We start from the raw sequence: 12653 nt of genomic DNA, 5'->3' as shown, positions 1-12653 counted from the left end.
ACATGCACGCTTCCCCACACACACACACACACATGCACACTTCCCACACACACACACACACACACACACACGTGCGCGCGCCGTACCTCTCCTTGCACAGGTAGATCAGCTTGGCCACGTTGTAGCACAGCTGGACCTCCACCACCTCGCATGTGGGATACGCGTCCCTGCGCCCAGGGCGGGCCGGAGGAAAGGATGGCTTTGGAAAAGGAACCCCCAGGCCGGCGGGACCCCCCCCATCTCCAAGGGCCGCAGAGCCATCGCGCTGCCCATTCCCGGGCCAGAGAGGCCTTTGTCTTCCTCTTTTAGCACCAGCACAGCCAGCGAAAGGCAGCCCTCGATGCCCGTGCGGCAGGTCTCGGCTCTCCCCCAGGCCCCGAGGAAGACATGAGGCGCCCGCCCCCGGGACTGCCCTCGGCCCGGCCTGCTCACCGGAAGTGGCTCTCCACGGCCTCCTTCGTGGCGTGTCTGGGGAGTCCTGTGACGAACAGGGTCCGCCTCACCTGCCGGAGAAACGCGCGGAGGGAAGTCACCAGGACGGGCCGGGCAGGGCCTGGGCGCTCCTCCTGGCCTGGCAGAGCATTTCCCGGGCAACGCCACGCGCTCCTTGGCGTGACCGGGGACCGAGAAAGACCCGGAGAGGGGCCGGGACTCAACAGGGCCTCACAGCGGATCACAGGAGGGCCGGGCCCGCAACTCCGTCACCGAAACGGAACCGTGTTCAGAATTGTAACTACAAGTTCGCAGCCCACAAACCTAAGGGCTAGCTGGCCCTTAAACCCTACACCCTAAAACAATCTATTCAGAAAACAAGCTGTTAAAGGGAATACCAGGTTGAAGGTTAGTTGTATGAGAGGCAACTAATCGGTGTTTCTCACATTGTTTCTGTTTCTCTCTCTCCCTCTCTCTAAAAAAAAAAAAATCAATAAACGCCCTAGCCGAATTGGCTCAGTGGTAGAGCATCTGCCCAGGGACTGAAGGATCCCAGGTTCGGTTCCGGTCAAGGGCGCATGCCCAGGTCGCAGGCTCGATCCCCAGCCCTGGACGGGACACGTGCAGGAGGCAACCAACCGATGTGTCTCTCACACTGATGTTTCTCTCTCTCTTTCCCGCCCCCCTTCCACTCTCTCTAAAAATCCATGGAAAATCAGGTGAAGATTAACAACAACAATAAATCAATAAACATATCCTCAGGTGATGATTAAAAAAAAAAGACAATGCCAACTTTGAGTTCAAACCTGCAAGCTGTGCTCCAGAGGACCCTCCAGACGCTCCCTGCTGTCATGCCAGGGGATCGAGCGGGGGTTGGGGGGCATTCCTCTCCGCCCCCCCTCCCCAGCCGCTGCCCCACCCCCGCCCCCAGCCTCACTCACCAGGCTCTCATCTTTGTACTTGATGGACTGGGTGTGGTGCCGCATGAAACCCAGGGTGAGGAACAGGTAGATCACGGCGAAGACGGTGTGCAGCCAGAGCAGGTCGTTGCTGCGGGGACACCGCCTGCGATCAGCGGGGGGACCCCAGCCCAGGTGGGGGCGCAAGGGCTGGGCTGGGCTGCCTTATGGCCCTGAGCTGAGGGACAGCGACTTCATCACAAGAGGCGGGGCGGCCAGCCCCCCTTAGAGAGAGCCCCTCCCTGGCAAATGAGCTCTCCTGGTTTCCTACAGCCCCTCAAAACAGCAGCTGCTAACGGGGTGCCCGTGCCCAGAGCCCAGCCACACGCTGGCCGCAAGGGGGCCTCGGGGCCTCAGTCCGCCCACGTGGGGCCACCTCTCGCTGACGCTGGGCTCCAGAATCCGCCCTCTCCTTGGCCTCGCCCATCGGCACCCTCAGACCCGTCCCCCGCAACTCACTCGGTCTGGAGGTTTGCTATCGTCGTCCTCCCGAAACTGTATGCGTCCTTCTCTGCGGAGAAGCACAGGGACTTAGTGCCCGGGCCGCCCCGGGGGCGGGAGGCGCACCGCCAGCCACGGGGAGTACGACCCAGAGGAAGGGGCCGGGGAACAGACGCCCTCCAGTCTTCCCAGAGTCGCCCCGACAAGGCCCTGCTTTAGCCCCAGATGCCCCCCGGCAACTTCTCACCCCGTCTCGGGGGTTGAGTCACAACCTGCCTTCGTCTGGCTTTGAGATTTTGGTGGCATTTCTCGGGAAATCAGGACTGACCCTTAGCTGTTCCGAGAAGCAGGGCTGGGAATCCCGGGGTGTAAGGAGTGGGGTTGTGGTGGCATTTGGGGAGCGAGCTTCTGGCGCACGCTTGGAAATAGAATTCCGGGCTCGGATTCTGACTCTGAGTGGGGGCAGGGAGATGTCAAACACCCTTGGGAGCCCCCCGATTCTGTAAATCTTGGGGTGTTTTTTCTCCCTCTTCCTACTTAGAACCAGAAGTGGATATTAGGCTTGGGGTGGATTCTTCTCTGGATTTTTAATCAGATGGAAAAGTCCAGAAAGCCACCCTGGGACCTTCTCACATCTGAGCAAGAGCATGAACACCCCCCACCCCCCAGTGAGCCCCTTTCCTGAGGCCTACAGCTCCCCCTGGGCCCCACACAGATGAAGACAACAGCCCCGCTGGCGTGGCTCAGGGGTCAAGCGTCGACCTAGGAACCAGGAGGTCACGGTTGGTTCAATCCCCAATCAGGGCACATGCCCGGGTTGCAGGCTCGATCCCCAGTGCGGGGAGTGCAGGAGGCAGCCGATCCATGATCCTCTCTCATTGATGTCTCTCTCACTCTCCCTCTGCCTTCCTCTCTGACATCAATAAAAATATATTTAAAAAAAAGAGAGAGAATAGTTACCCAGCAAGTTGCCCGAGAGGTTGACGGGCAGGATGACGCACAGGGACGAGAAGCTGACCACCGCCAGCAGGAAGATGATGTGTCTCTGGAAGGACAGGTAATGGATGGCGTCCTCCCCGCACCATTCCAGGATCTGGTCGTCGCTGGTCAAGACACAGGCATGGGATCCCGGTGAGCAGCAGCCCCAGACCAGCCCTCGGGGGCCCTGCACGGAGGGTCTCCTGTAACCCCTCCTGGCCACCCCTGGAGGGAACTTCTAATTTCATCTCCATTTCTTAGCACAGCAGGAAACAGAGGCATAGAAAAGCAGCATAGCCCTAGCTGGTTTGACTCAGCGGATAGAGCGTCGCCTGCGGACGGAAGGGTCCCAGGTTCGGTTCCGGTCAGGGGCCCATGCCTGGGTTGCGGGCTCCATCCTCAGTAGGGGGTGTGCAGGAGGCAACCGATCAATGATCCTCTCTCATCACTGATGTTTCTATCCCTCAAACTCCCCCAGTTATACACCACATATTAATTCATTTGAATTACCCAGAGCAGGTGTCGGCCTCAGCACCTTATAGTTGTGGAAACTGAGGCCCAGAGAAAGGGACTTACCCACTGTCCTGAAGCTACCATATTCCATCAATTCTACGCTGTCCTTCTCCTATTTCAGTGAGCATAGCTGACCACGGCTTACTGGGCAGCGTTTCCTCATTCTGAGTGCTGTCTCAGATAATGTGCATCTTACAGCAACCTATGGCCACCGTGGCACCCAGACTCACAGCCCGGCTGCCTCAGATAATGTGCATCTTACAGCAACCTGATGGCCACCGTGGCACCCAGACTCACAGCCCGGCTCCGTCCACCGCACTGGAGGTGACTGGCCAGCCCAGAGCACCCGGCGCCTCTTTTAGGATTTCTCGCCACAGGCTCCAAGTTTTGGAAAAAAATGAACATTTTTAACCCAATGAGCTGACTGTATCGAGCGATCACTAGTTCTCCACTTTTCACCAGTTTAAAGACACGTAGCACTGTCTAGAGAAGCTTCCACTCAACTAGATCCACGTTAAATACTGAGGAGAGAGGATTCCCGCCTGGAGCACAGCGGCAGCTTTAACTGGCTGGTGCAGGAACTGCCTGGGACTCCTTTGTCCTCAGCCCCCACGTACGGCTTTGAACCTGAACTGAAGGAAGTACCTAAGAGGCCCTATCTCAAGGTCAGGCCTCTGGGCCCTTTCCTCCTGATTGGCCAAACACTCAAACACACACACACACACGCACACACATGCACACATGCACAAGCACTCGCCGTACTCACTTCAGACGGAAGATCGCAGTAAGCCAGGGGCAGCATCCCTGGAAACAAAGAGATCGGGAATTAGCTTCGAGCGTGTCTGTCTTTGGGAGCAGATACAACCATCGTCGTTGACATTAATGACCAGCTAACCTTCTTCTGTATAAAAACAGCACTTTTGCCCCAAATTCAGCAAGCTACCCCTTGCCCCGAACACGACAGAGTCCGCATGCTCCCAACCGTTCCCAATATGCACTACAGGCTTGGAATTCATTCTGTCTTCCTTTCTTTCTTTTTTACAAATGATTTCAGAGAGGAAGGGGGAGGGAGAAAGAGAAATAGAAACATCAGTGATGAGAGAGAATCATTGATCGGCTGCCTCCTGCACGCCCCACACTGGGGATCGAGCCCGCAACCCGGGCACGTACCCCCTGACTGGAATCGAACCCAGAACCTTTCAGTTCACAGGCCGATGCTCTATTTGCTGAGCCAAGCCAGCTAGGGTGCAAGCTTGGAATTCTTGCAAAACCCTCTCAAATTTGCCAATCTGTGGGATTACACATGTTCCGGGGTCAAATCATGAAACTTGAGTGAACAGCTGGTGAAACCTCAGGCCCGCTCTGGAGAAACTGCTGTGGGTTTCTGTTTGTTTCCAAACGACCGAGTGAGACATGGAACTAGAGCTTGGAGTGGGATCTAGAGAAGGAACAGGTGCCTGCAGCTTGGATCGTCCACTGACACTCCCTGAAGCAGACGGTTGCCCAGCGTGACCTGTCTTTGTTTGAAGACAAATATTTGTTCCTCATTCATTTGACAATTACTAAACAGCTCCTACTGGGTGTCAGGTGACGGGCACAGCGCTGGGTAACACACGGCTCCTGCTCACATTTGGCCCAGAGACTAGCAGGCAAGTCAACAATTAACTGGCCCTGGCCGACGTGGCTCAGTTGGATGAGCGTCATCCCGCGCACTGGTAGGTTGCGGGTTCGATTCCCAGTCAGGGCACCTGCCTGGGTTGCGGGCCCAATCCCCAGTCGGGTGCATACGAGAGGCACCTGATCTCACATCAATGTTTCTCTTTCTCTCTCTCTCTCTCTCTAAAAATTAATAAAAACACATTTCTTAAAAAAGAAATAATAGCCCTGACCGGTTTGGCTCAGTGGATAGAGCCTGCGGACTGAAGGATCCCAGGTTCGATTCCGGTCAAGGGCATGTACCTGGGTTGCGGGCACATTCCCAGTAGGGGGTGTGCAGGAGGCAGCTGATCGATGTTTCTAACTCTCTATCCCTTTCCCTTCCTCTCTGTAAAAAATCAATAAAATAAATTTTAAAAAATAAAATTTTTTTAAAAAAAGAAAGAATAATGATAATTGACTGTCACAGAAAGCCACAAATATGATACAGAGACGCGTGCTAGCACCCCATGGGGATTCCGTAGCCCTCTGCCTGAGAGGCAACCAAATCTCACCATCCCAGGTCACCCGGCTGCACCTCCCCCGTGGTCTGTTCCAAGTCCAGGCGATGGTCAGTGCAGAGAAGAGCTCTCACCCACACCTGCCACCGGGACAGGAGCACGGCCGCCCTCTCCCCGCTGGTTCATCGCCGCCGGCCTCCCCTGCCCACCAGGCGCCCCCGCCGGCCACAGCCACCGCTGCCCCCGAGATACCAACCAGATCACTCTCAAAATCCTGAGGCCCTTGGGAGGAAGACGATGATGACCTCTGGAACCTGGACTCGCTGGAAGCACAAACGGAAAAAAATTCAAATACTTCTTTTTAAAAACCTAAAAAAACGCATCCCCGGTATCTTGCTGCCTCATGGAGCTCAGGACCAAAGCTACTAGCCCTCAACGGCTGGGGCGAAGCGTAACTCGCCCTGTGAGAAACACAGACACAGCGAGAGCCACTCCGAGGTGTGTCAGACAGAAAACTGCGGGGCGAGGCTGTAACGCGGGGTCAGGACACCCTCGGCCTCAGCACGAGGGCTGGTTTACCTAAAGTGACTTCAAAACGGGGCCTGTTGGCAAGGTGTTTCCCACAGAGCAGACAACACTTGGCATAAACACTGAATTTTATCCTCAACTCTAAGACGCCACTGGTGTCAGGGGCATCATTATTATGAACCACGAAGAATGAAAAAAATGCTACCGATTAAACTGTAACTAGCAATGATAACAAGCTGCCTTCCGACTTCAGAGACAAGAAAAGGCCAAAATGTGCATTTTTAACGTTGCTAAACTCTGGCATTTTAATATTTTTTTATTGATTTCCGAGAGGAAGGGGGAGAGAGAGAGAGAGAGACAGAGAGAGAGAGAGAGAGAGAGAGAGAGAGAGAGAGAGAGAGAGATGGAAACATCAATGATGAGAGAGAATCATGGGTCGGCTGCCTCCTGCACATCCCCTACTGGGGATTGAGCCTACAACCAGGGCATGTGCCCTTGACCAGAATCGAACCCGGGACCCTTCAGTCCACAGGCCGGCGCTCTATCCACTGAGCCAAACCGGCGAGGGCTGAACTCCGGCATGTTATATTGTGGCATTTTAATCAGATCCCTTCTTCTGAACAACCTGCAAGAACACCCGTGCGCTATTTGGATTTTTGCTTCTGTTTCCCTACTCCTCGCTCCGCCCTCCCACTCCGAATGGCCTAAGACACAGTGGAACTTCACTCTGAACTCTCTCATTGGGCCTTCACAGTAAGCCTGCAGGGAACAGAGCGCAGGAGAAAACCCCCCAAAAAAGTTTAGGGACTTGACCAAGATCACACAGCCGGGGGGCTGGCCAGGCCCCCTGATTTCCAAGTGCTCCACCGCACTGTGGCATTCAGCCCCTCCTCGGGGTCAATGTCCCCCAAAGCATCAGATATCCCAAAAGGCTCCCCCAAGAGTCTCAGGCTCCAACACAGCTGAAACCAGGACCCCCCCCACTCACCCCAACACTAACACCCTGACTGAGGCTTTTGCAAATGCCAGAGACTATGAAGAAAGAAATGCATTTACACACACACCCCTCGCCCCTCCCACATTTCCCCACGGCGCAGCCTGGGGAGCGAGCACGGAGGGTCTGCCTGGTGATGGCAGGGCAGGTGCTGGGCGGGCAGCCTGGGCCAGCGTGTGCTCCCCATTCACTTCCCACTGACACGAGGCCTGGGGTGGGTGGCAGCCAGCTGGCCCTGGAAGCGCCAGTGGTGCAGATGGAGAACTGAGTTGTGAGCCGAGAGCTTTCTGAGTCCGGATGGAAGCGGAAGGCCTGAGCCCGTGGTGCGGAGCAGGCTCACCCGGGGCGGCTGAGTTAGGGCCATCGGCCAGCGTGAAGCCAGGGGAGGTCAGGGATGTTCGTTCAGCCACGGCCCCACCGCCCTGCGCAGCCAGCCCCAGCCCTAAGCGAACTCGTTGCGGAAGATGCACTTGAAAATAGCCAAGGCGAGACAGAACGCCGGCGTCCTCCTCCTGCTGATTTTGAAGCCCTAACTATCTGAAGGAACACCGTTTCCTCCGCAGCCCGAAGCCAGCGAGGCCGGTGGCCACAGCCGGGCCGGAGCCTGGAGGAGACCCGGGCGTGTGGGCCTCGGCTTTCTCACGAGGCTGACCTCGCGGGTCTGTGCCGCGGACCGGACAGACGGCGTCTGGGACCAACCTGGCAGGCGTACTAGTATACGGTGAACGTGATGTGATTCCAGCATCGTGGGTGGGTCCTGCCTGCTGGGCTTCCCACGCCCCCAGGCCATCCCAATGTCTCTCTGTCTCTCTCTCTGTCTCTCTGTCTCTCTGTCTGTCTCTCTGTCTCTCTCTGTCTCTCTCTCTCTCTGTCACACACACACACACACACACACACACTGACATTCTAAGTAATATGACTCTTACCTGCCCACTTCTGACACCAGGGCAATGCGTCCGTAATCCCAGAATCTTCTCCTTATGATGGAAAACACCAATATTAAAAACTAAAAGTAGAAAAAAAAAAAGAAAGCAAGTGAAAGCACATTGGATGGCTTGTCATGAGAAGAGACAGCTGTCTTAGGGGCCAAGCCCGCCTGCCTGGCGTCAGCGGGGCGCGAAGGTGACCCAAGCCCAGAGAGGGCACCGAGCTGCCCAGGGCCGCACAGCTCAAGGCTGTGATGCTGTGCTCGCTCACACACACACACACACACACACACACACCAGGTCTTGCCACTTGTTCCCAAGTCACGAAGGCGGTCCGCGCTGCCGCTGAGCTTGCCCGAGCGCCCTCCTAGCCCAGCACGTGGGCCTGTCCTTGGCTAAGAAGGCAGCATGGGCAGCCGCGACCTCCCGAGGACTGAGCTGGCTTGGCGGCTCCTGAGCAGGGAGGTCTGGCCCCACAGCAGCCCTGGGGAGCCGCTTAACTTTCCTTCTTCACTTTACATAGAATTTCTTCCTCTTTTTTTTAAAAAGATCTATTTTTATTGATTTCACAGCCGATCAATGATTCTCTCAATCCTCATTGATGTTTCTATCCCTCTTTCCCTCTCCCTCTGAAATCAATAAAAAAAAATATTAAAAAAAAAGAATTAGGCCGAAACCGGTTTGGCTCAGTGGATAGAGCGTCGGCTTGCGGACTGAAGGGTCCCGGGTTCGATTCTGGTCAGGGGCATGTACCTGGGTTGCGGGCACATCCCCAGTGGGAGATGTGCAGGAGGCGGCTGATCGATGTTTCTCTCTCATCGATGTTTCTGACTATCTCTCTCCCTTCCTCTCTGTAAAAAATCAATAAAATATATTAAAAAAAAAAAAAAAAAAGAATTAGTCCCATTTTACAGAGCAGAAGCCTGAGGCCCAGACAAGCGACGTAATGTACCCAAGGCCACAGAACCGGTAAGTGGCAGCGCTGCTGGGATAAAAAGCCAGGTCTGGCTCCTCCCCTGAGGTCCCCGGAAGGCCCTGGGGTTTAAGTAAACAAGTGACAGGGGGAAGCAGGATTCACAAAGGTCTTACCAGGAAGCAGCTGACGTCGATGAGCAGGACAACGGGGATGCCGCCGAAGGGGACGCCCTGGAGCACGGTGCTGTTTTTGGCCGAGTTGTAGCAGTAGGAGTCGTTGGGGTGTTCCCTGATGCCCAGCCGGTCCCGGGTGGACGCCGCCTTGGACTGCCACAGGTCCAGGAACGGGGAGTCGGTCATGGCGCCCGTCACCCCTGAAGAACGGGACCAGGCGGGCGGTCAGAGCTCAGACTCTCCCATCGTTTCCCCAGCCAGCGCTGGCAGAGCCAACGGCGGGTGTCTCCTGGCTGGGGTAGGGGGTGGGGGGCACAGGGAGCCAGCAGCAAGGGGCCGGGGCGAGGAGACACCAGACCCCGCGTGCCAGGCAGTCTACGGAAAATAGCTCCATTGTGCGAACAGTCCCAAGGGTCCGATGGAGGGGGTATGGCTCCTGCAGGACACAGCTGGTACCCTCCCGAGTGGGGGGCACAGGACGAAAGGGAAGGACAGGCGCTGCATGTCTGCCTGCTTAGGGGGGGCCCCCGGGCCTCCAGCCTCCAGGACTCCTGCTGGCAAGGTCATTCCTTCCCGGGGGAGCCCCTGGGAGCACCAGTGCAGGCCTGGGAGAGGGTGGAGGGGGGCAAATAAGGAAGAGGGGGCCCCTAAGTATGCAACAGCTGCTGACCGTGGGAACCACGGGGGAGCCCCTGCTCCCACTGTTCATGGATGTCAGAGACGGGCCCATTCCCCACACTTGGAAACTGAGGCTCAGGGGCTTAACCACCTGCCCCAAGATCAAGGAGCCGGTCCTGGCAGACGCGGGTCTCAGACCCAGACTCCTGACTCACACGCTCCCGCCCCAGCAGGCAGACACCCAGCAGGCGGATAAGCTTAGCTCAGTGAGAGATGAAAGGCCTGGGAAGGGGCGGACAGAGGCAGATGTGGGACTGGAGAAGAGAGGGGAGGGGGTGGTCCAGGGAGAGGATATGGGGAGAGTCTCAGGACTTCCACAGGGACCCCCGAGTCACCCACTGTGCCCTCCCAGCTCCGCCCTCTGACCCCTGCCCCCCTGAGGACCTTGGGTCTCAGGGAAAGGCCTGACATATCCAAAGCAAACATGGACAGCTCCAGGCGGGCGACTGGCCTCTCCCTCCCTGGCTGCTGGGAACCCCGGCGAAGCTCATGAAAAGCTCCAGTGTTTGTCCCTGAGCCCGGAGGCCCAGAGCTAGAGCCCGTGTTCCGGCCTCCTTTCCAGGGACTGTGGCCGAGGAGCAGGGGACATGCTCAGCATTGCTTCCTCCAGCTCCCTCTCCCCTCCCCAAAGCTGGTTAAACCAGATTCCCCAGGGCCTCTGCTAGGGCTGGTCTCTCCACCTGCTGCAGGGACCCCAAACACCCCCAAACACCCAACGCTGGTGGCTTGTGTGCTGGGAGGGGGTGATTCCCAGTTCTGCCCCCAGGGACTGCTGGGCTGGGGACAATCCCACACAGAAGTGCAGGCAGGGTGTGTGTGTGGGGGGGGGGGGGGGGGTAGGTGCGGGTGGTCAGGGGGTGCCTCCCAGGATACAGAGGCACTTTCTCCCCAGTAAGAGCTGGAGGGAGGGTGTGGTGCCAGAACCATGGACGGGGAGGCCCATGAGAGCTGCTCTGGGAGACAGATGGTCTTGGCTCCCCTCCTTCACACCCCGCCCAGTGGCACCAGCCCAACCACACACCCAGCCAGATGCTGGGAGGCCAGCGCCTGCCCTGCTCCTGGCCCCACACTCACCGGACACCAGGGGAGGCACGGCCTGTGGATGAGCCCCTCGGAGAGGCCCTCAGGGGGAGCTGGCTCTGGCAAACCCCAGTGGCTTCGAGCCGCCACTCATTTCCTGCAGGGTCTCCTGCCCACAGGGCTACGGGCACCAGCCTGTGCAGCACGGGCTTTCCTGGAGGGACACAGACACCCGGCATGAGAAGCGGCCTCTCCCGGCCCAGCTCTGGCCTGGGCCTCGCGGACACTCCCCTCCCCGCGCCTGCCCCAAGGTCTCTGATCTCAAATGCTCACATGGACCCTGTGTCCTCCCAATGGGCGCCCTCCTGCCCTGGCCTCTCCCAGAACTGGTTCTAGGCCTGCGTTCCTCTGGGCCACCCCGCTCCCCACCCCCTCACCCCAGCCTTCCCCAGCACCACGGGGGCTCCAGCCTCCCCCTCCTCTCCTGGGGCAGGAGGCCCTGCTGGGGCCAGTGGTCTGCCCTGGGCTGTGGGGCTCATCTGGGCCCCACGGGTGGCTGCTGCCAGGGACAGGGCAGAACAGACAAGGAAGGCTTGAGAGTGAAATGGTAAGACAAGAACATCCTCATAAAATGCTCACAGAGGGAACACTGTCCCTGAGGAGCAGGGAGGGCGGGGGCCACTGGCTGGGCTGGGCGGTACCAGGGGACAGCCCTCCCCAAGGCTGCTGCATGCTGAGCTTAGGGGAGCAGAGGCCCCAAGGGAGGAAGGCACTGTGGTTCCCCTTCTTCCTTGAGCCCCAGTCATGCCTCTCAGTCCATTTCCTCTTGCCAAACAGGGTCCCTTGATAAGAAGGGCCCCGGGAGGTCAGCCTGGGGCCTGGGACTGAGCCGTCCCGCCAGCCCCTCCGGATGACGTGCCACTGAGCGCACAGCTGTGCAGGCCCTCAGTCTCCCCGCCTTTCAGCTCAGCTGTAGCCTGTCCTGCCCGTCACACACACACAAAGCCCAGCGTCTGCTGAAACACCATGGCCCCTCCAGGCAGGGCTGACAAGGGGGGGGGGGGGAGAGGGGGGGAAGAGGGGACTCAGTGGACCAAGATCAAAAGGGTGCTGGCTCAGGAGCTGAAACGCTGACCGTTCTGGGCAGGGGCCAAGCCAGCAAGTAGGCCCCGTGGTCACAGGAGCCGTGCCTGGCCGCGACCTTCGCAATATCCAGTGATCTGGTATTTGTTTGACAAGTGTATGCAAATGCCTAGCACTTATCCATGCCTCCTCCGCTCATTCCTAGCCAGGAGCCTGGAGGAGGAGATCCAGGAATTCCCGCTGAGCCAGGTGGGCAGCAGGGGACTCGCGCCCCCAACGCCAAGTTCAGCCCATGTGCCCCCCGCCCCCGCCCCGAATCTGGTTGTGGCCCGTGGGACAGAGGGCCGAGTCCAACAGCTGTTCTCAAACTTGCCAAAGAAAGCCAACCACCAAGGCTAGCCCGCTGCCCACCTGAGCTGGCCCTGGGCACACTTCACTTGAAGATCTCGATTTCTTCCAGAAATACCAGCAGAATGAGGCAGGAGGCGTGTGCGCGGTACTGGCTCTCACAAGAAGAGCGTTCTTGCCCCAGCCGGTTTAGCCCAGTGGATAGAGCATCAGCTTGTGGACTGAAGGGTCCCAGGTTCGATTCTGGTCAGGGGCACATGCCCAGGTTGCAGGTTCAATCCCCTGCAGGGGGCATGCAGGAAGCAGCCAATCAATGATTCTCTCTCATCATTGATGTTTCTATCAATCTCTCTCCCTCTTCCTTCCTTTCTGAAATCAATAAAAATATATTTTTTTTAAAAAAAGAGCGTTCTTAATATCACCCAATCACCACATTTTCAGGTTTTGTTACAATGATCGCAGGACTACAAGCTGCCGGAGCCCTTCTGCCACCGGGAGCTAAGGGAGC

The 12653-nt window shown here is 57.7% G+C and overlaps 1 protein-coding gene across 4 annotated transcripts in view; it reads right to left on the bottom strand.

Annotated features, from left to right (window-relative positions):
- TMEM63A (transmembrane protein 63A) overlaps positions 1–12427 on the bottom strand; it is a 28439-nt gene extending 16012 nt beyond the window's left edge. For 2 of the 4 annotated variants that reach the window (XM_036355216.1, XM_036355218.1), the window contains exons 1-11: positions 12209–12427; positions 10769–10928; positions 9017–9216; positions 7928–8007; positions 5736–5802; positions 4090–4127; positions 2793–2935; positions 1851–1902; positions 1374–1482; positions 433–503; positions 87–167 (exon numbers count right to left, since the gene is read on the bottom strand). In XM_036355216.1, coding sequence (XP_036211109.1) covers positions 87–167; positions 433–503; positions 1374–1482; positions 1851–1902; positions 2793–2935; positions 4090–4127; positions 5736–5802; positions 7928–8007; positions 9017–9202 — 827 coding nt within the window. In that variant the 5' untranslated portion in view covers positions 9203–9216; positions 10769–10928; positions 12209–12427. Of the gene's footprint in view, positions 1–86; positions 168–432; positions 504–1373; positions 1483–1850; positions 1903–2792; positions 2936–4089; positions 4128–4218; positions 4334–5735; positions 5803–7927; positions 8008–9016; positions 9217–10768; positions 10929–12208 lie in introns of those variants that run through there. The other 2 variants (XM_036355217.1, XM_036355219.1) reach the window with 2 other exon arrangements.
- Positions 12428–12653: the final 226 nt, after the last annotated feature.

This window comes from Myotis myotis, unplaced genomic scaffold (genome assembly GCF_014108235.1).
Source record: "Myotis myotis isolate mMyoMyo1 unplaced genomic scaffold, mMyoMyo1.p scaffold_m19_p_21, whole genome shotgun sequence".
Taxonomy (NCBI): Eukaryota; Metazoa; Chordata; class Mammalia; order Chiroptera; family Vespertilionidae; genus Myotis; species Myotis myotis.
Note: the sequence above shows the minus strand (reverse complement) of the source record. Positions and strands in the feature narration are given on the sequence as shown.